We start from the raw sequence: 26,255 nt of genomic DNA, 5'->3' as shown, positions 1-26,255 counted from the left end.
TGTGCCAGTAGTTGGCAATGATGTAAGAGTGGGTTTGTGAACCCCACAAGAGGTAAAGCGACCACATGCTACTTCTGACCCACTGGCTTAACCTGGACATGGATCTATACCATGGAGAATAAAGTCTTCATCTCGGTCCATGAGAGCTAATTATTGACAGCATGTGTTATCAGGTAGCAGATGAGAAATTCTTGTGAAAATTGTTACCTGAGACTGACACTGCCATGCGAAAAACCTCTAGACACTAGAGACCAGACACAAGACACCAAGCACAGATATTTTTAAAGGCTTGAAGCTTGTGAGAATGAAAGCAGACAGGCATGCACAAACACCAACTGTAGCAACGCAGCTCATAAGGGAATGGTGGCTGCTTGCACAGCTCCCTGTGATAAGGCAAACAGTGTAACAATCTTTTCAAAAAAAGAAATAGAATCACAGAACTCACAACCCCATTGCAATAAAGGAATCCAACATCAGACTAAAGAGGGATGCCAAAGGGATCAGAAGGCTTTTCAGAAACTTTGGCTCTGGCAAATTAACCCCATGTGTGTCAGCTTGCCACCATCCCCCCCCCCCCCCCCCCCCCCCCCCCCCCCCCCCCCGCCGACCCCTGCCAAGCCTCCTCACATGTGAACACTGGGACGGACGTGCTCCACATGCAAAGCGAATGGAGGCAAAGTGAATGGCGCACCGCTGTTCAAAGGGGAGCCGTGCAGAGGGAGAAATGGGAACATGGAAGCCGCGTGGACACTGCCGACACCCGGTTTTTAGGTCAAACGCCAAGAAGCAAGCGGAGCAAAGGAGGACCGAGTTAAAACCGGGGCCCCACCTGTCCCAGATGCCACAGACGTCGATCTGCAGCTCGCTGTAGTTCCCCAGCAGCCCCGCCTGCACGCGGAACAGGTCCACCAGCTGATCGTTGACGAAGATCTGACGCATGCACCCCTGGAAAGCCGAGGAGGGGTTCTTGCAAACGGGCTCAGCCGGGACCCCGGGGCATCCTGGGTCGACAGAGACTCGTTTTAGAGTTTAGTTTTTACTTTGCTTGAAAATATGAACAGACACTAAGCACACAGGTTGTTCCCTTTAAAAAGTGCATACCAAAGCGGGCATAAAAATGTACACCCGCAGCAGTGATTGATAGCACGGAAGGCTGCAGACCGCGATTACAGCAAACCCTCCTGCAAAACAATTGACATGAAATGCTGCACAAGCTGCACACATTAAAGCATAACAATAAACACCACTGAAGTTATCATAGATCACACAAATGCTATATTGAGCAGTCCGATACAGTACACAATATCAGTGAATAGATATCTAAGCTTAAAAGTTCAGGGGAGTACAGTACGTATTTCAAAAAAGTAATATATTTATTATTCATAGACATTATTTTTGCCATTCTACTGCCACAATCACTAAATTTATATGAGGAGAGGCCTCACGCAACTTGGTGCCAATTTGTTGCTTCAGTGTTTCCAATCCTATTAGCTCCCTCGTTTGGGAAGCCTGGCTTAAGTGGGTTGATAACACCAATCACTGCAGGCTGACAGAGGGGATCTCTATTGAGGCTCGCTTCAGAGGTCAGGAGCTCTCTAAAATCTGAGATAATAAGCTTTTAAAATAAGACAGGCCTCCTACACACTCGCCCAGAGGCGCGGACCTCCTATTCGAGCTTGCTTTCTGGGCTGAAATTTCTGGTGAGGCGTATTGTAAGAGCACCAGGGACTAAAAGCCGTAAATGGAGAGCTTGTCTCTGAAATAGGGAGCCGGGCCGGCACACGCCGCTGATGGGCCGAGAGCTCCGGAGTGGACTTATCTCTCTTCCGCCAGCGCTCACACAGGGCCGGCGGGCGATCCGCAGGGTGCCGCGGGTCAGAACTCCCCCCGGCGCGAAGAGGACGTAAATTAGTCAGAGCATTTCAGGGATAATTACACTCCAAAGAGAGTGATCACTCACCACGCCCCCGCCCCCCCTCCTCCCTTCCTCAGCGTACTCATCCCAGTCTGCTTCCCGGCCTGTGTCTTTTTCACGGATTGAGGCCCAGGATTGCTGACCGTAGCCAGAACCATTACTCAGCACTTTTTACGCTTTTTATTTTCTCGTCCTGCTCTCCATGCACAGTAAAAATGCCTGCCGTAAAATCAACTGTGATACAGAACTTTTAACTCTAATGGAGTATATTTAGTCCTTATTTGCCTCATATAAGCAGTTTGAGGGCTCTGACAGAGTTAATTTAACACTGAGCATTTGGCAGCGAATGTTCTCCCCTTGAGTCATAGAGACTATGCGCCCACATGAGCAGACAACGTCCTTACAGGATGTATAAGCAGTGAACTCTATACATAGTAAAATTAATTTCAAGCCTAGCGTGGAATTCAAGTGAGAATTTGTGAGCGTTATGAAATGGCATTTTTCATGTTTTTCATTTTGCATGTATGGCCACAGAGACTGATTCAGTCCAGCTCCCTTTAGAGCCCACACACGCAACATTAAACTATCATATGGGGGCACTTTGAGAATCCACAGCAGCCATAATTACAGATTCAAAGCAAACAGCTCTTTTATGGTCTGCATACTTCATTTCTGACAGCACAATTATTTCCCTAACATGACCACAGGGTGAATTTATAGATTTGATCGGTGCTAAGGGCAAGACCTGGAGGCGATCCTACCTCCAAAGAAGAGCGCACTGCCTGCGGCAAAGTGGTGGTCGAGCTGCAGGACCCAGGCCAGTCCAATATCCAGAGTCAAGTTGACCAGCAAGCCCCTGGCGGTGAGATTCACAGAGTGCCATAGACCATCATGCATCATGTGCCCTGAAAGAAAAGAGGACGCCACACGTGTCACACTATTTGCACAATGGGAATGCCTCACCATCGTTAATCTCTACACCATGGTTTATCAGGAGTCAAAACTGTACAAAAAAATGAAAAAGAAAACAATTGCAGATTTTGCTCAAAATGAAATGATCTGTATGTAGGAGGCACCTGCACCTGAAGTATGGGAATCCAACTAGGCCATACCCATAGCCCTCAGAGCCCAAGGGATTACTGGATATAAACTCAGATTACTGGTAAATCCTCTGACTTTCCCTCTGGAGCTATCCCGTCATCTCTGACTGATAAATAAAGCCAAATGGTCTCAACTCTGTGGGACTGAAGCTGAACCTTTCAACTCATAGAGATGTACAAAAGAAAGATGAATATGACAAGAGTTATTCTGAAAGGGTAATGTTGCCCTCCCTAAAATTCAGAAAAGGGATTTTCATTTTATAACAGATAAAAACCTAGAATGCTTTTGCCTTCTGAAGCTAGAAGTTGGCAAGATGGACCCCAGGCAAATCAGGCACGGACAGCCATCTCTGTGCTCTCACCAGCGGAACAGAGCGCATCTGCACAGCCAGGAATTATATTTTTTTATTAATAGCGAGAATTGTGATTTTTTTTCTCTCTGACCTCGTAGGCCTCCTGACAGCTCAAGCCTTGGTAAGCCTGGGCATTAATATGAGGCAGTTGGTGCCAGTTCCACGCAAATAGGTCCCGGAATACAGCCAGTCTAAAACTGTGAGATCCCGGATGCTGTTCCAGCATGATCCAGCATAAATTAAGCACTGGTTATGACACAATATGAAACAGTATATACCCAAAGAGATTGTTAACAAAACGGCGGATCAGATCTGTTTCTCACCAGTCAATATCTCCGACTGCCCCAGCGCTGAGTGGCGGTGGGTGAGGCAAAGCTGGCCCCCACTGAGGTGGAGGAGCAGGTGGGCGGAGCCCTGGGCCAGAGGGAGAGAGAGCAGCAGCCCGTCGGTGTTCCAGGTGCGGAACTGGAAGCGCACGGCCACGCCTTCAGCAGCAGGCTCCGCCGGGAGCAGCAGGAAGCTGCCGCTGGAGCTCAGGAAGGTGGCTGCCACCAGCTGCGTTTCCGAGCAAGCGAAGGTCACGTTACCCTGGCGACGACAGAGCGCAAGTGTTACAGTTTGTCACCTTTTTTTTTTCTTCAAAAGTACAATTACCCTTCAGCCTTTTTTCTGTCAGAGGTTTCTGAACTTGCTTCTGAACTTGACTGTTCCTTCACCATTTCATCGCTTTTCATAAGGACTGTCACCTACATTTCCGCATTCACAAAAGAAAAGGGAACCTCATAGAACCAAAAGCATTTATTTTTAGCTCATTCTCATCCCTTCTATATTCATCACCACCACACAAAGAGGAAGTCCTTTTTCGATTCATTCTGCTGGAATGAATGCCATGACTAACAGCAATCAAATAATGAATCTCCTCCTAGAACCCCCAACACCCCCAGACTAAACCCAGTAGATCACATCAAAGGGCATCTGAATTTCAGATAAAACAGAACAACCTACTGTACACATATTTCTGCACTTTTCCAAGCTCAATGACAAGACCTCAAAACAGCTGAAATAAATGTGCATGTTTACAGTTGTGTAAAATTCCTTAGTATTCATGTCCAACAATCAGCCAAAATGCATCTTGCATTAACAGTACCATTCCTGCACACATTAATGCCCATATTGATGGACACTGGAGTTCCCATGAATCCCCATTAAGTCCATGTTAAGGACATTTTCACAGCACAGTATGTGACAAAACCCATATTCAGTCACTTCATTGTAAATCTGTCTCTGAGAGAGGACTAGGAAAGTATTGCATTTTCATCTTCCCAGGTATTATTTATTATAGCTATGCACTATGATCCCAAGCCTTAAATTATAGTGCTGTGAATTGAATATTTTTTTTCATCTGATAAATGCCTGAAAGCTGGACACCCTACATAATGCATGCACACACGCACACACACATACAAACACACACACACACACACACACTTTTAAAATTATTTTCAGTAAATTACATACAAATTCTGCAGTCACATTAAATGCATGGCAATTTCTTCTGTGAAACCCCTGAAACCTGAGTAACAGACACTGATAGAAGACTTTAATAGCTTCTGGGAATGGGTAGACTAACACCATCTGTGAAGATTCTAATTGCAATGCAATTTATACCTGTCTAGGAAATTTCACCCAGGTCCTTTGTGGAAGAACCAAATATGTATGACATTAGATTGCAAATTACATAAATCAATTTCTATCCATAAGAAGGTGTCAGCATTTCTGGTGAACAGAACATAATATCACAGAGTGGGTTACAGCAAAGGAATCGTGTAAGCCGACCGTTACAATGGGACCCCATTTTGAAACAAGATTTTTTATTTATAAAGATAGGGCTTGTTTCATTCAGATCACCGACTTGAAGGCCACAGTCATAATTACCATGAAGATGTTTTAAGAAACGCACATGGTCCTTACATTATAGTGTTCATGTCCGTCGGGCAAGTAGATGTCATAAAGACACAAGATATCATCAAGTGATTAGCCTTTGGGAGATGTGGTCATTTGTATGATGTAGTGGGATAGCAGGGTTTAGTTTCTATGCCCAACAAGTAACCTGTTTGACTCCATGAAAAAAGCACTGCCCCCCATAAGATTATTCATGCAGCATGTTAGCAAAATAGTGTGCCTTGCCATCCAGTGAGAGATTAAATAAGCTACACTTTTTTCCACTGTATGACTCACAAAAAAGGGTCACTGCCTTCAGACCCTTATATGGAAATATTTTCAAAGCACTGGAGAACAGCGAAAATACATACAGCCTCCGCCAGTAACCCGATTTAACCCCACCTGCATGGTCCCTGCTCTGTCTCTCAGTTATTGTTGCTCATGGCACAGAGAGCACCATCTCTCCAGTGAGTGGAGACACAATTCACTAATTAGACGCAAAAGTGCTGCCTGAGTCCCATCGCTAAGAACGGACGCTAGCAACCTGCTGTGGCACAGAAGAAAAAAAACATCTGGAGACCGGTGCGATGATTCCAGGGTGGTGATGGGAGAAATCTCACACTGCAGCTAAGAACAAGGAGCCAGCCTGAGCACATGAGATCTCAGAATCCCTTTCACAGAGGTGTATGAATGAGCTCACGCCATGGGAAACCTCTCCCCCCAAAGCCTGGCTTTCTGGTGTGGATTAGAAAAGGCATTTTGTATGCACGCTGCTAAGCTGACTTGTGGAAATGTGACATTGTTAAGGACTCTTCAGTGCAACGGCTTGTGGAAAGGCGAGGGAGATCTTTGAGGGGTTGCCTGCAGAGTCGAGCACTTACATTCCTTCTTGTAAGAAGCACCCAAAAAACAGTTTTCACTCTTGAGTCCATGTCTCCACAGGACTTGACTCTGCAGTTAAAGCTGACCATTAATTGTCCCCACCGCCCAATTGAGAATTCCATCCTCGTTAAAATCCTGTAACTCCAGGCATCCAGCTGCGACAGCTGTGATACAAACATTCTGGGCTGAAGGCATCCCTACAGACCATGTCTAGACAATGATTTGTTTTCCCAAACAAATCCACTTAATGCCAAGCAGGGGGATCGGACAGTAGGGCCCATATTGATTCTGTCTCAATGCCAGTTTTTTGGACTAGGCCTTCCAAAGCTGCTAGAACCACAGATATTATACTTTCTGAAGAGATGTTCAGTTTATTTGTTGGGGAGACTGTTTCATAAGAGGGGTTGAGGATGTTCTCTGCATCAAGTTGCTAATGCAGTGCCAAGGATAATAAAACTCCCATTTGCAGTGTTTACACAGAACAATTCAGCACAGCTTAGATCTTCTCAAATGTGTACCTTTTATCTAGCAGTTGTGCCTTTTACTTGGCAGGAGACTATTGTGAAATGTCACAAAGGATCTCTTAGGAGGGATGTTTATTTTCTTAATTGCTGTTTCAATTTTAGAAAAAAACAGAAACTGGGACATTTTTTTGCCTCTGTATATTAATGTAGCACACACACACACTCTCATACGCTCACAAAGACACACACTCACATGCACACACGCACGCATGCACACACTCTCACATGCGCGCATGCACACACTCTCACATGCATGCACGCACACACACACACTCACACTCACACAGACACACACAAAGCTTATTCACAGGAACATTTGACCATATGTGAGACCTACCACACTGTAGATCTGGGGCTTGCGCCGCTTGGCCAGATCAATGATGTTGACACCATTGTAGTAGAGGTTCTCAATGCAGCCTCGAAAATTCTTCCTCAGGAATGTCCCTGGCTTTCCGGGCAGCGGGATGCCTCCGAAGCTGAGCTTTGTGAAGGAAACAGAACGACGCAGACAAAACACACAAAGATCACAAGTTCAGCCAATGACTGATGTTACAGAGAAATAAATTAAGAAACAAACAGGTTCACTATGCATCTACTATACTATTTTACAACTGTTTTGCAGCTGCACACAGCCTTGAATATAAAAAACACCTGACTACCTATGGGGTATCAAAACAAAAACAAACATACTGTAAATAATGTAGGTACAAGTCAAGAGATGATTACAGTCAAACTGTAATCATTATACTACAGTGCGTCTAAGTTATGTTTCTTATACATAAATACACACAACTGCATTTTAAATGGATACAAAATAATACAGCATGACCAGCATGACATTGGCTGCAGGGTTTAAACAGCATTGGCAAGGTGGCATTCCTTAAACAGTGGCTTGAGGGTCCTTTGATTCACTAAAGGAAGACAGGTTAAGGATGAAAGAAGAGCAATGATTTCATAAAATCCGAGAATGACATCCCACACTTTTTCCATTGTTCAAAATGGAAGAATTTAGAATCTTCCAAGTGGTTTTATAGCAATTCACTAGTCTGGGTCCGATGTTCTGGTGGGAGCTTATCTTTGGTAAGGGGCCACAACACCATCACAGCCAACACAATGGAAGCCCATTTTTCTGCGCTCCAGGGCTGGCCTGTATCTATATTTGGCATTTTATTGTCCAAGCCTCTATTCAGCTGAGAGTATCTGGGCACATTGTACTTTTCATTATTTGTGCTTAAAGAGCTTTCCTATCAGATGGCACTGCTGCCAGTGAAAATAGGCCCTATGAAATGACAGAAACAAGTGCTCAAAAAGCTGTTCTAAATGGCATTCATTACAGTGATTAGGTAGCGGGATTAGACAGTGGCACAATAAAGGCAATTTGCCAGCGTATCACTCGCCATTTGGACATGGTGAGAACTTAATCAAATTAAATCAGAGCTTTGTTTGAATGGAGGAAGCTGTAGTCTGAAAGAGTATAATCGCTTAACTCGCTATTTTAGTGATGTCAAAACCATAGGAAGAGGAAGATTTAAGGTTATTATGATCACTTGAATTGGTATATCATGAGAAAAATGGTTTTGTAGGCGTGATTAAATCATTTAATTCCTTTTACAATTTAAATAATTACTGCAGCATTTTTTTGCCATTTGCCAAATCACAGAGGGTTTCGAAATGAGTTGCAATGGAAACATTGTGAAAAAATAGATTTTTATTTGCCATCTCTAATCATTTGCATTCCACATCCTATTGACAGGGTCTGGAATTTCATCCCATCAACAAACATTAAAGATTTATGGCTTTGTGCATCCAAGAAAACGAAAGGGAATCATTCATATTCTTCAGGAAGAATTTCTGTTCCTGTCATTCTAGTTTCTTCTCTGAGAAAGTCTGCACAAAAAGAGGGATTTTTCCTTAGAAATGTACAGGGAATTTCCCAAAAGATTCCATCTGTCTTTTAAAAGCAAATGCCAGACTTGCATGCATTTACTGTGCATTTGTGTGAATGTGTGTGTGCCTGCATGGGTGTGAATGTACATGTCAGAGACCACAGATCAAACAGCCCCACTGAAAAAAAGAAAAACTACCTAACGTAACTGTATGTGAAGAACTTCCCCTTACAGCTCTTTGCTATCAGCCTGCTGGAGAGATACAGCCTGAAGTGAATAAAATCACCCACATTTGGGGAAAGTAATCTGAAATTCAGATGAATGAATCAGAAGAGATGCTTTAAATAAAAAATACAGTTTTCTTGAATGCCTTCCATCGGAGTGGAATTAATATTGAATATGAAAACACTCAAACAAAATTTCTGTAACTGTCAACTTAATCCCTTTTGGTAAAATTAGCTCCTTGCTCTGTCCATGCTGCCAGCTAATTACCCCCCAAAAATGCATAGGGCAGTTAGCTATATGTCCTAATAAGCAAACTAGCTACATAGCGTGGCCAGCCCAGACAGGTCAGTGATACATTTCCCTATTGAAATCCCCCCTGAACATAACCATCTTCTCTCTGCTTCACAGTCTGAGATTAGACTTGGTTGCAATGGCCATTATCTGAGTATTTCTCTGATTGGACATGCCTGAATTGGATATGTTCAATCAGATTACAGTGTGCCTAGCCAAGAAATTGTATATTTGTTCCAAAGATGTTGAGCCAGAGGCTCAAATCCGCAACCGAGACGAGTCTGTGGCCAGATTTCATTGCAACACCTATTAATGGAATATTCATGTGTCTGTATTAGGCATGTCAAATTGGATTTCAGCATGCTATGCCAAAGTAAGTCGTATTTTTTCCATGGATGTTGATACAGGGAGACCAATGGCAAAGAAATGGATGTTAGGAAAAGAGAACCCAGGGTAGGGAATGGACGATGAGAACTATGAGTCGTGGAGGAGAGAAACAGCTGGTTTCTTTGGTGAGTTGAGGGGGAGGGATAATGAGGAAGGACGCACCTCATAGTCCACCTCCAGTGAATCCCCCTCTCCTTGGGTGCGGAAGTGCTGCATGTGCTTGTCCACAGTGAAGTTGACCAGCTTACCGAAGCGCTCGATAAGAACAGAGTGCCAGTGCTGATCATCCAGGAGGCTGCCCAGGGTCACCGACACCTGCCCACTCCCAGAGCGGAGCTTGGCATCGTCTGGGGAAAGGTGGGTCAAATGGCAGAGGAGAGAGCCGGGGGATATGGGTTACTGTGCCAGACCAATGAGGATCCGCTGTACTCTTCTTCACTGACCCTGGGGGCTATTTCAGCTCTAACCTCAGATGTCACGCTCACTTCCTTGAGAGGCGGATGCATGTTGGGTTTCCTGCTCTCACCTCTGCTCATAACTGTATAATTCGCACACTCATTTTCTCAGCTTTGCATTTTATACTTTTTGCTAAACCACATATAAACTGCAGCTGTTATTACCCTCGTGCACAATGCATGTCTCACTGTGATGCATTTGGGGGACGAACAGAATTAAATGCACACATCTAATTAACAACCTGAACAAATTAAGTCGAAAGGAATAAAAATAGTGTAAATTCCTGAAAGGTTGGGAGGGCTGTGTGTATATGTGAAGCATGCTATAGTTCACTATTAACATTACTATACAGTGGAGGTGCGGAACCCTGTTCTTGGAAGACCATTCCATGAAACTTCCCTTAATAGGAGTCTCTCATTCAGGTCAGTCATTGATTGCACAATTAGACTGGGCTTGCAGTTGGCTTCCTAGTTGATGCCAAAGGTGTTGGATGGGGCTGAGGTCAGGTTCTCGACATAACCATTGCTATATGGATCTCGCTATGTGCCCGGGGGCACTGTCATGGTGAAACATGAAAGGGCCTTCCCAAAACTGTTGGAGAAGCACAGAATCATCTAGAATGTGACTGTATGCAGTACCATTAAGATTGACCTTCAATGAAAATAAGGGGCCAGGACCAAACCAAGAAAAACCAGATACCTTTGGTCATATAGTGTGTCTTTATCACAGAATACTGCATCATCTACTTTCTAATTCTATCTTTCCTATTACAGTTTGTCTTCTTGCTTACTTGCCCTTGGCCCCTAGCCACTCACCCAGGTTGAGGTGCAGGGCCAGCCTGCCTCTGTGCAGCTCCAGGGTGATGTAATCGCCCCACTGGCCCTCCCCGTGCACCAGCACCCCCTCTCCCTGCTGACTTTTGAACTTGAGCGAGATGACATCCTTCACCGTGCTCATGGACTTCTGGTTGAACCGGTAGAGCAGCGAACTTCTGCCATCAAAATCCGCCACGTCGGACTCTGAGAGATAAATAATTTTTAAAAAAAGTAAATGAAAAAATAAGCCAGAGGTGTGAAGGTCAAGCCATCAGATGGAGAGTAATAACCTTTGAGAGGGGGGTTCATGGATGCTTGCTGTGTCATCGCCCCTAAATGTAACTCAGGTGGTATGTAATTTTCTCGATTTCCTCTCCACCCACCTTCTAAATCCCTCATTTTCTTCCCTTCCTGCTCTCTAAATGTTCATCTGTGGCTGACTGCGAGTGGACCAGTTGGTGAGGAAATGCTCACAGTTGAGCCAAAGCACCGGTGAAATACATCTGCTATTTCCAAATTTGAACCCAAGGGGGAGAGGGATGGAACAAACTGGAGCTTGCTGGTGAGATGCAGTCACTTGAAATTCATTCAGACACTAATCCCAACACAATCTCTCATGTGCACCTGTTATTTTCCAGCAGTACTAGCGAGCGACAACCGAGAAAAGTAGCTTTCACGTCTTTGCAAGTTGTTCCGACAGGGTTTTTTTCTCTTTTTTTTAAAACTCTGACTGCGGCTTAAAAAAACAGAGAAGGTGAGGTGCACCACGGAAGGTGTGGGGGTTGTTTTTGGCATTATCAGGATGATTTGCTTCAGTGCCAAATACACTCAAACACACAGACACACACACAGCATCACCACAAGAACTCGCGTGCACTTGCTCTCTCTTTGCGTTCCACAGGATTAGCCTCTTCTGTACCGGGCAGGTGTTTAGGTTCCGCAAGTGAAGGCTAAGACAGTGAGCTGTCCCAGAATGAAGCTGCACTCCCACATACAGAGCTTTCTGTCACATACACTGAATGCTCTCTGTGGGAAGTGCACTGAATGAGTATGAGAGTACGAGAGTAAAAACTCTGAAGAGCTACATAGGCCCTGCATGTCCATCAAAGTATAATGTATAAACAAAGCATGTGCATGAGTGTATATGTGAGACAGAGAGGGAGAGAGAATTTTTTTTAAATTTTCATACATTTCATACGATTCTCAGTAAACAAATAATCCTAATTGCCAAGGAGTACTTCAGAAAAAATTCCATAAATAAAAATACTATACAAAAAAAAAAAAAAAATACAACCAGTGCACATTAAAAGCAACTCTGCTACAGAAAAATAAACATGCATCTCCCTGTGTCCAACTCTTCTGTCCCAGGTTTCAGCGCCAATTGTTGCATGCCACAATACACCCCTTTAGTGTACAATCTTAAAAATTGTCTGAAAAATAATCCTCCACCTTCTCACTTTGCATATTTTTTTTTTTGTTTTGAGTAGAAATAGTTTTATTTTTTTCTATACGTGCTTTTATTTTTATAAACACTTAATACTTTGACATTAGAGAATCAATTTTGGCTGTCACTATCTGCAAAGTCTTCCTCCATACTAGAATTTAACTCCTATGTTTTCTGTTCTGACTAACTGCTTCCTTTTGGCCTTATTGCTCCTTTCTTTGCCTGTGAACCACTGGTATTTCTTTCATACTTTCTTTTAAAGCCCGGTGTTTTAAAATGAAGTGCCATCTCATCCTCAAACATTTCTACATCTTCACTTTTTTTCTGTCAGTGCAGTTTCAGCCACACTTGTCACATTTGTACTGCTTTCCGTTTCATTAAGCATTTAATTTACATAACCCTTTCTTTCAACCGGCCCAACCTGCCCCTCACCACTAGCATTATCCATCTGTTCAACACTGACAACCTGTTGCCTTTCACCTGCATTACTAGATAAATTAGAAACTACCTCATCTTTGAGATAGAAGTACAGACATTCTATCTCCTCACCATTCGATTCAGTTTGGTTCTGTCCTCCTGTTTTCTCACCATTCATCTGCGTCTGCTTCTGTTCTGCTGTTTTCTCACCACCTGTCACAGCCTGAGTCTGCCCTCCTGTTTCCTTCCCATTTCCTCACTATTTGTCTCAGCCTGATTCTGTCCTCCTCTTTTTTCACCATTTGTCTCTGTCTGATTCTGACCTCCCGTCCCTTCATTAGAATTTTCACCAGAACCAGGAGCTTTCTCAGGACAAGCACTTAAGACGGCCCTCTCCACCACAGCCAAAGCACTTACACAGACTCAGACGTTACACATAAAACGTAATCAAAGTCATCAATTCAGAACTTGAATGCCACTCTTAGCTCTTCGTCTCTTTTATGAAAAATCAAAGCTCTAAAAATCATAAGCTCATCCTGTATGGGAAACAATGTGTATAAACAAAGGCGACTTGCAGCCAGGTGAAACTTTTTTATTTGGTGCCACAACGTTACCATGTCTGGACAATTCTCTTATCAGAAGTTTGTCACTAATGAATGGAGGAACACAGGACAAAGTAATTATTTTCTCCGGTGAGGCGAGAGGTAGCACTGGAACAAACATGTCTTTTATAGCAACACCATTCTCAATCTCTGTGTTAGCTTTCACAATCTCATCAAGGAAAATCACAACATCACCGTTCATCCGAGCCACAGATGTAATGCTGCCATGTCTAACAATCTCAGCTACAAATAAACTACAATCTCCCACCAAACATGGAAAAGCATGTGAAATATTAATGCAATGTTTTAAACATTTTTTTTGCATGTACACCCATGCAAAAAAAAAAAAAAACAGAACTACAAACAACCCAACACCACCAATAGTAACAAACAAAAAATTGAAAAAGACATTTAATCCTTCGAGTTAGTAACACTTTCCAATAACATTTATATTTAACTTTGGAGCTCTGCTTTCGAAAGAACTTTTCTCTTTATACTATTTATATTATATTATTTAATCAGGTATTTTGGAGCTTGGTGTACTTCTTCAAAGACTATATTTTAAAAAAAACTGGTGCAATGATAAAAAAAAAATAAAAAAATAAAAACAGTAAACAATTTGAAATTTAACTACCAACCCATTTATGTTTATATAAAATAAAAACATTCTTTATTTTGTGCTCTGCAAAAAAGGATAACTGTAAATGCCATTGCAGAACAATGAAAATGCAGAGTGATTTGTGTAGTGCTGCTTTTTGAATACATTCACTATGGTACCTGGGTTTTTTTAATGTATCCTCAGTGTAACTCAAAATGATTCTGATGTTAAGCTGATCAGTCATCCATTGTCTATTCTACTCTAAGGAAAAGATTTTAGGTCAGCAAACACGGTTGGCAGACTCAGTATGTGTGATTAAGCAGATTAGACAGTGCAGAAACAATGCATCATTTGTCTCACTCCTTGCAGAACAAAAGTGATATCAGCCACTATCTATGCAGAATAACTTAGAGGTGCTAGAGCATTATGCATTCAGGCAATTACAAACCCTAGCTGCCTGTGTTTCTCCCTTAAGAAACTCTATGTGAATACACGTACAAAGCTGCTTTCAGTTTACACTGGAAATTAAGGAGAGAGAAAAAAAAAACTGGGTTTCAAAGATTTAGAAGATTGGGTTTCAAAGATTCTCACACATGGTCAGAAGAGAGAAACCCAAATACAATAACATTTAAAAAATGTTTGAAACATTCTTGAAATTTTTTAAATTCTAGTTAGATCCCCATTTCTGTTGTGAGATAATATTATTACAAGAATGTTCCAAAACCAGTTTCATTTTTTTCTAAAGGTTCAAAATGAGAAAAAAATAAATTCCAGGCATGTTGCATGCAAATGACTAGTAACATGCCTGGATGGTTGTCATTCTGTCCAGAATAAATTGCAGAGTATAAGTATCAATAACAATAATTTTCTAAATGAAAGAATTGAAATTACACATTTGTTGCAACACTGCTTCCTGTATGTGGAAACCTGCATGAGGAAGCTGATCCCTAGATATTCCATCAGATCATCTCAATTCCCAAGGTCAGCTCTAGAGAACTTACTGTATGCACAGCCGTATGCCTCCACCCGGAGCCCCATCCAGCCCTGAGGGTTCCAGCCCTGCGGAACAAAGCGCAGGAACCGGGTCCTAATAGCCTGGGGGAACTTGTAGTGGACCACACCTTCTGCATCTGTGTTGCCCTGGAACATCTTGAGACAGAAGGAAAAAATTGGACAGCGTAATTATTTGGTGAACTACCTCATTCTGATGACTTTCAAGGCTTAACAATGACCCATGTAAGCAATGTAGCTGTACTTCGTACCCTACCCTTATACACACATAGGCCTAGGTTCAATCAACCTTTGTCCTTAGCATTCAAGGTCAAATAATATAACAGCCTGTTTTGGCTTCATAGAAGTTGTCTTTAAAAATATGTCAGTGATTGGTTGGGTCAATTCCTTTTCAATACAGGACATTGAATGAAATTCGCTAAATTGATAGGAAAATCACCATAGAACATTATGGGCATCTTTTAATTCATAAATTCAATTTAAATTCATTTATTCAAATAAAATGTAATCAACCCAAACCCTGCTAATTGCTTGGCTAGCCAAACTGTTTGTGAAGGTAAAAAAAAAACTTGTTGACTGAACACTGACCTATGCACATATTCTTCAGATAAAACCTTTAGGCTGGAGATACATCATATAAACACAGAGTCCAGCCTTTGTGAGATGACAAAAGGCCCCATTTTTGGTGTGTTGATCGAATGAAGCCACCGCCAGCTATCAAGTGATTACAACAGCAACCAGTCCCTGCCCACTCACCTGGAATAAGGTTCAGGATTTCCCTCCATGCTGAAATTAACAATGTACTCCACATTAATAAATTAGATGTAAAAAAAAATGTACTGCAAAAAACATTCTATGAAAATATTTGGATATATGCTATGCCCTTAGAAAATCTGAAAATGTAATGTAATTCCTACACCGTCACTGATATTAGAAACAGCCTCACGTGCTGTTTTATTCATAAATGCTCATCAAAAACTGGATGTAAAATCAATATTTTATGAGTTCATTTTAATGGGACTATAAAAACAGCCATTAAATCAGTCAAGCACTTGTTATTTCCACTGCCTCAGACAGAAATGTAAAAAGCCTAGTTCTTTCTTGCCTATAGAGAAAAGCACCAAACGAGGCTGTTGTTTGCACAGTGCAGACACGTAGCCATGTAGTTTGTAGGTGGAAGTTGTGTAGGGAAAAATCCCGCCCCGCACCCCCCATGGTTGACACTTTTGTGTGTTCTGAAGTTCAATTTGGAGTTTGGTTGGGGCGGTGAAACTCCAAAATCTGTACTATTACACTGGGGATATAACTGGAGGGTATATTACAAAGCAGGATTACTGAGTTAGCTGGATAACTCCGCTGAGTAAAACCTGTAACAACTCCTTTTACCTCAGTGCATGTTCCAGATTTGGGAGGGTTCCAAGTTTTATCCAGCTAACTCAGTAATCCTGGATACAGGGCCCTAGTGTGCTTTAACTGTACATCAACAAAAACAGAACAGAAACTATGGGTTTTACTTTAATATTTCCAATTTTTCATGCAGTGCTACCAAAACACTTCCCTTCTTAACGGTGAGCGTTTTCTTTTAAATTACATCCATTATTGAAGTCCATTATTGCGGGCTCTGAAGCCATATTGTGACATGCATTTTCAGCACCTCAGGATCCTAGTGTTAGGAAAATGGCAATGACTCCAACAACGTGAATAAATGAACAAACAGCATTTACATGGTGTGATAAATCACAATCTACACCACAACTTTGTGGAACCCTTCATGGCTAATCCATGGCAGCCAGAACACACATAAGTTGAGGTTGTTGATATTGACTTTGCTACAGAATTTCTAAGAGTCAATCAGATGTGAAGTACTATGCCTCCTACAGCACAGTATCCCCATCATGGCTCTGGTGCATTGGATTTATGATTAGTCCAGAGGGAAGAGTTGACCCTATTTCCCACCAACACCCACTCAATCAGCAACCGAGTGTTCCTAAGTTATCACCCATCCCAAGTACTAGCTAAGCCCAATCCAATTTAGTCAAACTGATCTGCATGATAAGGCTGCTTCATAAAATGTATTGTTAAAAAGGTTACTGGATAAACATTTGTGGAGTCAATTTTTAACATTTTATGTTTCCTTGTTCAGCATCCCTCCACAATTTAGATTTGATTGAACTCCATTTGTAAGCTCCTCTTCACAAAATTCTGTCAAGACTAACACACAGAATGCAGATGAGCACACATGGCTGCCAAAGCTTGAACTGCCAGCTGTTGCTTCTTGTCATTCAGCACTCCATGAGCTGAGTTCCATATGCAATGTGTTGCATTGGGTTAACCCACCATTGGCATAGTCTTCAGTTTTACTCTCTTGGCAGGAAGGCCTTCCCAATCATAAATGAACTGCCAATCTTTTCACTGACAAACCAGCTGAAAACCCAAAAGAGAAAATACTGGCTAATTTAGTTGTTCAGAGCAGACACAGAAGACAAGGGAAGGCAAATCTTAATGCAACAGCATACAATCACATTCTAGATGATTCTATGCTTCCCCAGCAGTTTTGGGAATGCCCTTTCCTGTTTCAGCATAACAATGCCCCTTGGGCAAACAACAAGGTTCATATAGCAATGGTTTTGTTGAGAATGGTCTGGAAGAACTTGGCCTGCACAGAGCCCTGACTTGAAACCCATCCAACACCTTTGGGATCAATTGGAAAGCCAACTGGGTGCACGAGTTGCATCTGCAACCCTGTAAATCACTAAGAAAGGTATGGGTTTTTTTGGGGCTGCCAGATCTGAACAATTAATCATATATCTTATGTTGGAAGCAAGTCTGTAAATCATATTGGAGGCCATTTGAAGATGGTACCCAAAAATGGGTCTGAACAAGAGGTCTTAGAACTGAGAAATTGCCTATGATAGGAAAGAAAATGAAATATTCCGCCAGCAGTGGTGTGAGATAACAAACAAAATGTTCCTAAAAAGAAAATGCCTAGAGGCAATCATAAAAGAAGCAAATGAACTTTGGGAGAAATTACCAGAAACTCTAAATTCAGAAATCAATTAGCAAACCTAAAGAAGTAATTAGAGTAGCACAAAATAGTTTAGAGAAAGAAATCAAAGAAGAGTGAAAAAAGTAGTGAAAAAGTTCCAGAGGGATGCCAATGACTTTGATTGCAACCACGTATATTATTGGAGAGCCAACCCAAAGGAGGAACAATGGAAGAATCCCACAATGACATCAGACGCAGAGATGAGTCTCAAGGGGAATTCCCCACAGATGTGGAAATGGCCTTAGATGTCAGATCCTCATCACACAGTGGGTTTCATCATCCCTTCTTTATCCAAAAACAATTCAATTTATACTTCTCACTGCTCTCTTGACTAATTAATACTTTTAGGCAGTTTGTTTGGCAATATTACTTGTGCATCCTGAGTCAGAAATCTTCATAGAGTGAGCGTTCTCTCGTCTCTGCTAGTCTTATGCATCGAAAAATCATAAAGAAATCAGTTTTGCAGGTTGGTTGCCACATGGGTTGGTTACATGAAACAAAAGCACATCAACAAGCAATATTCCATACTCCAATGACATTTACAGCAACATTATCTTTTGAGAACACATTTAACATGTTAAAATGATTGTCTTTTCCATGTAAATGAATGCAGAAGGAAAAAAAAAAATCACAAAATGCCAGAGTGGGAAGGCATCAACCTTGGGGCACCGTAATACCAAATGACACCATTGTTTGTATTAACATGACTGACAAGTCATGTTAATACATGATTCTTCAGAAAGAAAGCATGAAAGGACATTACATTTGATAAATATCATATTGAAATCTGAAGACTTACAAGAACAAATATTCAAATGACCAAACCTCCACAATTCCTTCCCTCCAAGGAGAAACTACAGCACATTCTGTTTATGTACAGTAATGACTGACTGTAAATACACAAGGGTTCAATCACACTACCTGGTTGAGAAAAGAATAATGTCACAAGCAATGATCAGTCATTTTATGCAGCATTCTTAGACTCTTGTGCTTGTCAGCAGCATAGCCAGGAATTAATTTCAGTGAGTGTGAAACTCCAGAATGTAAAACAAACAAACAAACAAACAAACAAACAAACAAACAAACAAATAAACAAATAAATAAATAAATAAATAAATAAATAAATAGGATGGGTGGGTTGGTTGCTGGGAAGTGTGGTGAATAATTGTTTTTCCAGTTTTGCAGTAATGATCCCTTGCACTTACTGAGGGGCGGGTGGGGCTACGGTTCTGAATGATCACTGCCACACATTTTGTGCATATTTTCAGCATGGCTATGAATTTGTTTCCTGGCATTGTTGAGTAAAATTAACTGAATGTCTACTCCACTTTTTGTTCTTTCTTAGCTATTCAAAACTATTTGTCTAATTTCTCAGCTTTAGAGTAAAGATAGCACAGAGCATCTGTTGGTATCATGCTTGCAAGAATGTGAGGCAATCTGTTCTTCAAAGAGAAAGAATCCTTTTGTAAAAAAAAATAAAAAGATTTTTTAAAAACCACCCACATTTTGAAAGAACAGATGTTCCTCATTGCAATACAGATAACAACTGAACAGATAAAACAAAAGAACTGGACTAAAACTGGAACAGTCATTTAAAAGCAGAAAATAAGAATAAGACTAAAGAAGGAGGATTAACACTGGCTTTAACAGTAGGATCAACACTGAATCAGTATGGCCTCCTATTGCTCATTCAGGGCTCGTTTCATTCTGGAACTTTTCATACACAGTTACGCAGTTAGGCTTTCCTCAATTTCCTCCGCAAGTTGGAGTGCTTATTTTTAATCAGTGGCTATTGATACGTGCTGGGGAGGACATGGATAAGTGAAAGGTAAAAATGAAAGAACAAGAGAAGGGAGGGAGGGAGGGAGGGGGAGAGAGAGAGAACGAGCGAGAGAAAGAGTAGGCGTAAAACATAAGAGTTTAAAACGAAACATGAAGGAGAGAGGAGGATGCCTTTAACGGCCAGTGCTGATACATTCTGACTGTTGTTACAAAACTGGTTATTGATATTTTCGACTGCCATATCTGAACAAACTGGGAAAAGAATGGTAGTGCTTTTTTTCCAATACAGAGCACGTATTAAAACCTGATGGGTCTGGATGCATGCAGGACAAACTCAGAGGAAGAATAGAATACCTTTAGGGCAGCCACCCAAAAAAATGTGTGTACTCTGTGGTAAATCTTTAAATTCAAAGGTATAAATCCTCAGACATAAAAACTTAACCTCACAGAAACTGACTGGATTGCACACACTTTTTCATATAGGACTTACTGTTCTAGTCAAAAAACAGTGGACACAGCTTACCCCCCCCCCCCCAGGTTGTCAGAAGTAATTTGAATTTGCAATGCAGAGCAGATTTCACAGTTACTGTAATTCTCTCTGAGAGGCATTCCCATTCTCAGCCAGTAACTCTTTTCCTGTTCATATTCAGCAGGATTAATGAACATAGAGTCCAATATGCAAATCATTCTTTTTATTAGACTCACAAAGGCCCATCAGGTTTATAAGTGCATTATTTCACCCCCTAATTCAGGGCTGTAGACTTTGTGTATTAATCCACACAAAGAACAAAGGGCCATATTTACTAAGCATGCCACATATGACCTTCAGTACTGAAAAATTCAGTGTTGTGGCATGTTTTCAGTTAAGCAGGGTATTTTACAAAGACTGGTTATGTAAATGAGCACAGCCGCAGCAAGTTCGTTTAAATGCACTGCCAGCATCTTGCACATGGCAGGAAAGCAACATTGTTGTACCGCTCCAACTCTGATGAAGTTGGATTTTGGACAGGTGTCAGGATCCATAGATGCAATGGATTGGCTGTGACTTTTAAATGTTAACAAATCTTATAAAAATGTCAGAAGACAGTTTTAATATTTTAGGTTGTTTAATTTCATACCCAATAGCCAAACATCTCCAGAGTCACAGTCTTGCAACTTCTCTAACAGGCAACTGTTCCGAAAGTGTCATGTGTTTTAAAAAGATTCTCTTCTTTTGCAAACGAAGGCAGAGTTTCCATAAATGTAACGCTTGATAAATGAGGCTCATGCTTCATAATCAGATATGGTTGGTCTCATGTTACCATTACCAATGGAAATTCGTTTCCTTGATTAATATTAGCATGTGCAGAATAAACCTGTGTATGCGCATTATAGGGGGTTTTCATTTGCTGTTATTCCACACCTCTAATAAAATCATACCAACCTTGATTTTAATTGTTTCCGACTCGATTGAGTTATGAATGTAATTGAAATGGCTAATAACTAGAGTACTGACATGTCAGAGCTGTTGGAACTAAAATTTCACAGTGCCAGGCTAAATATTTTCTGAGTAAATGAGCAAAGTCTGAAAACGGTCACATTTACACGACTCTCCGCTACCGACACGCGGGCGATGTGTCTCCTCTTATGAATAGTCATGCTGATCTTGTGCCGGAAAGAAGTTAACACCCGCTTTTCGCAGACGTTAAAAAACAGACGCAATTACCTTTACTGCAGTGGCCACCAGTCATGATGAATCAGCTGTAGCAGGTCTTATGCATAAATTTCCATTCTCTCCTCCAATATTTTGCGGTCAAGCAACAGAATGCCCCAAAACACATATGCATAGGGATGCTGCATTCCGTTTAGTTTTACAGGTGCAAACCTTAGTAAATATGAAAAGAAATTACGCTATTTCATTCGTTAGCGTCTATAGAAGCCCCACAAATCCTCAGTAAATATGGCCCACAATCTTGTACAGTTATATATTTCAGTTCTGAACAACTTGCACTTTCCTCCTCCATGAGTCAGTGCCCTCGCTTCCATTAACTTCAAAGACATTATCAACAGTCTGGCTAGAGCTGTGGGAATTCAAATAAGAACTGATAAGATTGTATGCCCCCGTGGCATTAAACTATAAATTTCATCTGAAAATCACAACTACAGTGGGAACTAATATAAATATTGGATTTCTTTCTTCTTCTGGGGGAATAAAAGGGGATATTCTTTTGCCTTGCAGTTAAAGAGCACAGATCTTTGAAATCAAATCAGACTGTGGTTAGCTTTGTCCAGGGGGATTTTACATACATTACGACACTTACAATATCACACAATCCTGAGAAAAATGTGTTCAGATGCAACATGTTAAATATGAATCAGAATTAATGGGGAAAAGGAGAATCTAAATGAGTTTAATGTGGCAAGAGTGGTTAAATGAAAAGCTATTGGAAGAAAAATTCCCAGAAACAATCAAGGGATACAAAAAGATAATCATGTGGTACAGTATGCATATTGTGACATGCTGCTAAAGTCTGATTTTGTGTGGCTTACAGAGAGAGAGCGAGAGCGAGAGACAGAGTAAGGGGGAGAGAGAGAGAGTGTGTGAGAGAGAGAGAGTGAGCGAGAGCGAAAGCCAGTAGGCACTAAAGGCATTCTCATCCTTCTCAGTGAGTGATGCTGCTTCGCCACCACAGCAGATCAGTAGCCTGGGGATGAATGGAGTCAGTGGTGCGTTCATATTGATGGAATATGAACCCTGCAACAGCCTGTGTCTGCCACATGCCACAGGTTACTCACCAAACCTGTTCATCTTTATGGTGGAAATACATTACCAGCCCTGTACAGACTGCACACAACAGACTCATAAACAAAATAAATAAATAAATAATCCAACAAACCTATTCGCCTTAATTAAACTGGTAAAAATTGGTCATGACCTATTTCCGTTTCCCACTTGATTTGTGGTTAAATGAAACACAATCATTTTTTATTAAGAATCATGCAAATTGTGTGTTTTGATTTTGGACTCATAAGTTATGTATTTAGAGGTCTACAGATTCAGGTATCCAACAGTAGCATTAATGAATTATAAAATTAAATTCTAAGCATGTGCAAACTTAAAATATCTTGTAATGAGCTACATTTTCTTTTGTAATATTATCAATAATGTTATATTTAAGACTTGAAGATTTATTTTTTAAATAGTAGAATATGCAAGGCCATCTGATTAAAACTGATTAAAATAATACAGCTATTTTTGGTAATTAGGAACGGTTTGCTTTTCTGTTGGTATTTTAGATCTGTTCTCACAAAAATATCAGTACCATTATGGTTGAAATCAGAAATGCATCATTCATATGAATGTCCTGCCAAATTGTGTAATGAGAAATAATATCTCAAGCTTGAAATTAAAAAAAAAAATAATAATAATAAAAAGTGACTTCATGTTTTGAGAAATGGCCTGAGTGGAGAACTCACTAATCTTCAATGTCAGGAGGCGTTTGTCAATGTTAAAAATGACTCATTGCTATTCTTCTGTGGTGTATAATTAAAGCTAACACACTCAGGATTTAGCATCAGCACACTGATACATTTCACACAATAATATTAAATTAGACTTTCTATTTTGTTCTTATTTTCTTTGATCCAGACTGTCAGTGTTAAAATGAACTAATTAATGAACATATCCCAAAGCCAGCAATTTACCTTCTGTAGATGAACATATTTGATACATGGGCCTCTGGTAACACTTTATAATACTATTCCTTATAAATACTTTAATATCCACATTGCAAATCAGTAAAAAAACTGCACACTTCTTTCACGAATAATAAATGGTAGTAAACATGTTATTAAAGTATGCTGCACAAGGTATGCACAGCCAATAAATTCCATTCCTATTCAAAATGTCTTTTCGCATATGGAAATGTATTATCCATATATTTTATTATCCTCATCCAGATATACTATTATCTGAGTGAATAATTGAAATATTTTTTATCCATTTTATAATGTTTGTGTCGCTATTAATGCTTTATTAAGAATTCATAAGCTCACTAAGATGCTTAGTATTCCTGTGCAGTCTTACTATCCTGGATTGTGACAATGTCATCTCCGCAGCAGGTGGTATTGTCTGTGGCCAATCAATATCCTTTGAATGTGGAAGAGAGGAATTCATAACAAGAAAGCATTATGTTTGACGGGGATAATGGATTGTGAAATAAGTTTTTACTGAGGCAGATAAACCTCACCTGAACTCCTTCAATTTATAAAAGGGTAGGAGAGATGTCCATATGTGGCTTTTAATTTGTTTGACCTTTGCTGATGTGTAATGTGACTTTTAGCAGGCACTGTTTTCTACCAAGGTCTTGGAATTCCATTTCTGTGTAAGCAGAGAGTCAATGACATTGATCTTGACAATAGCCGACCTACACAACAAAATCTTATTACGCGGAAAGAACGAGGCTTCTCAAAAAGTCCTAAATTGACAGGTGAAATGACAAAACGGCAACACTGAACACACCCAGACACCCTGTCAATGCCTGTTAAAATAAAAAAAAAAATGGCCTTCGGAACAATGCAATTTAATCAATATTTCCTTTGGATCAGGAAGCAGAAACGATACTTCATATTGGCAACTCACTGAATAAGTCAATGTGAAATTGATTGGTTTATTCTAGGACTTCCACATATACCTTTAGCATTCAAATGTCTCGGTTTGTGCTAAGAATGTAAATGCTGGGGCTAATGGGAAAGCTGAGGAAATCACAGGCATTTAAATTCTAGCCCTCCCCCAGAGGCCCGACTGGCAAACAAATTCTGTAGCAAATGCCTTCTAGTCAGTAAACACTATGGTCTTTATGGAAAATGATATGTTACATGAGAGATCTTCCACTAAATCCATCAGAAAAGGGCATAGCAGCACAGTACAGAAGCAACTACTGGACATTCTCCCTTAGATCCACATTGACCAATATTATATTTAATGTCACCCAAAACTATTCCCACCCTTGACAAAGATGTGAGCAGAAGGCTGTATAAAATAACCACTATGAGCAATGAACTATATCATATGCACAATGCAGAAATTGTGTTTTTATATTATAATACAATTGCAGAGAAAAAAAATTGCTTAACAAGTAATTTTATTTTCAGAATATATACTGTATGTGACAATTATTCACACCAATAGTAATTATTTTAAATTAAATCCAACACAATCATTATAAATCTGCATTAACATGCTACTTTTAACAATTTATTTCAATCTTAGGGAACTGTGGTGTGGTCTGACATGGCTTCCCGTTCCACTGGAGTAAACAAATTAAGCGACACAGAACATCTACGGCTGTGTCTGAAACCACAAACAACATGCTATGCGCTTAAAGTATGTACTGTACACTGACAGTATTGCATACCTTAATATGTGAGTATGTGGTGTATGCTGGACATATATGCATAATTTCTACTCACTCATTTAGCAGGGCTGACAAATTACACTCATCGTTGTTGTTAGCTTAATAAAATCCAAGTAACATTTTATTCAAATTGCTCTAATGAGAAAAATTCCCATTACAGGCTGTGTTGTCAGTAGCCGCGGGAATACAAGTGGCATGGCAGAATACATTCATTTTAATTGGGAGTTATTTTATCCTAAGTATTGGCTTATGTTCTCGCTCATTAACATCATCCCTGCTGTTGGCAGGGTAGCTAGCAAGATAGCCAGCTGACATTACAATGATAAGAGCCAGCTTTCTAGCTGGAAGTAGTTAATGCCTGCATTCAAAATCTTTGCTTGTTTGCAAGCAGTACATATAGTACGTATTATGACTGATGTGCGTCTACAAATTTCACACATTTTCAAAATGTAACATGCTGCCCATTCATTCTAAAAAAAATCACAGACAGTACTAAAGATCATTTGACATGCGATGACAGAAATACTGTGCAATTAATATACATACATCTCTGAATATGCAGCATTGGAACAGTGTTTTTTTCTCTGAAACCATGATAGGAATAAAATGAGTTTCAAAGCATCAGGCCGCTCTGTTATGTGCAAATCACATCTTACAAGAATTTTTTTTCATTCTTTTTTGCTTCAATGGTGTAATCTTGTATCTCTCCCTTCTAAGGGAAAATATAAAAGAATACGTGATCAAAAGGTCACAGAGATGTTTGAAAGTACGAGATGAAATGGAGATGAGAATGGGACTACTCTCTATGGCTCGGTCTGATCACAACCTCACAAATTCCCTCCATGTAGCTTCAATTTTAAGAAAAGAAACAAACCCTCAGATCTGCAAACCCCCCTCAGCAAAATTCTGCAGAGGATGCTTCATTTCCTCCAGAATGCAAAGGGGGAGCGAACAGAAGGGCTCTGTTATAGGGTATCTCCTGGGCTCCTCCAGCAAGGGCAGGGTGGTGACGGGGGCCCCGTGCGTTTAACTCCGCGGGGGAGAAGCGTGTGGCAGCGGCACACTCCGGTGGCGAGCAGCAACTAAAATCCATTACAAAGCTGTCTAAGCAAACCGAGAAAAAGAGAAATGCAATTCAAGTATGGGGGGAGCAGGGAAGCCTGCCAAATGGGTCCTGTGCACTG

General features: G+C 40.7%; 1 protein-coding gene across 3 annotated transcripts in view; it reads right to left on the bottom strand.

The window, feature by feature from the left end:
* Positions 1-26,255, bottom strand: part of LOC135240717 (contactin-associated protein-like 5) — a 149,855-nt gene that overhangs the window by 30,703 nt on the left and 92,897 nt on the right. For all 3 annotated transcript variants that reach the window (XM_064310597.1, XM_064310598.1, XM_064310596.1), the window contains 7 exons: positions 14,838-14,985; positions 10,776-10,979; positions 9,667-9,851; positions 7,053-7,196; positions 3,692-3,956; positions 2,677-2,820; positions 830-1,001 (listed from right to left, as the gene is read on the bottom strand). In XM_064310597.1, coding sequence (XP_064166667.1) covers positions 830-1,001; positions 2,677-2,820; positions 3,692-3,956; positions 7,053-7,196; positions 9,667-9,851; positions 10,776-10,979; positions 14,838-14,985 — 1,262 coding nt within the window. The remainder of the gene's footprint in view (positions 1-829; positions 1,002-2,676; positions 2,821-3,691; positions 3,957-7,052; positions 7,197-9,666; positions 9,852-10,775; positions 10,980-14,837; positions 14,986-26,255) is intronic.

This window comes from Anguilla rostrata, chromosome 15 (genome assembly GCF_018555375.3).
Source record: "Anguilla rostrata isolate EN2019 chromosome 15, ASM1855537v3, whole genome shotgun sequence".
Classification (NCBI taxonomy): Eukaryota; Metazoa; Chordata; class Actinopteri; order Anguilliformes; family Anguillidae; genus Anguilla; species Anguilla rostrata.
Note: the sequence above shows the minus strand (reverse complement) of the source record. Positions and strands in the feature narration are given on the sequence as shown.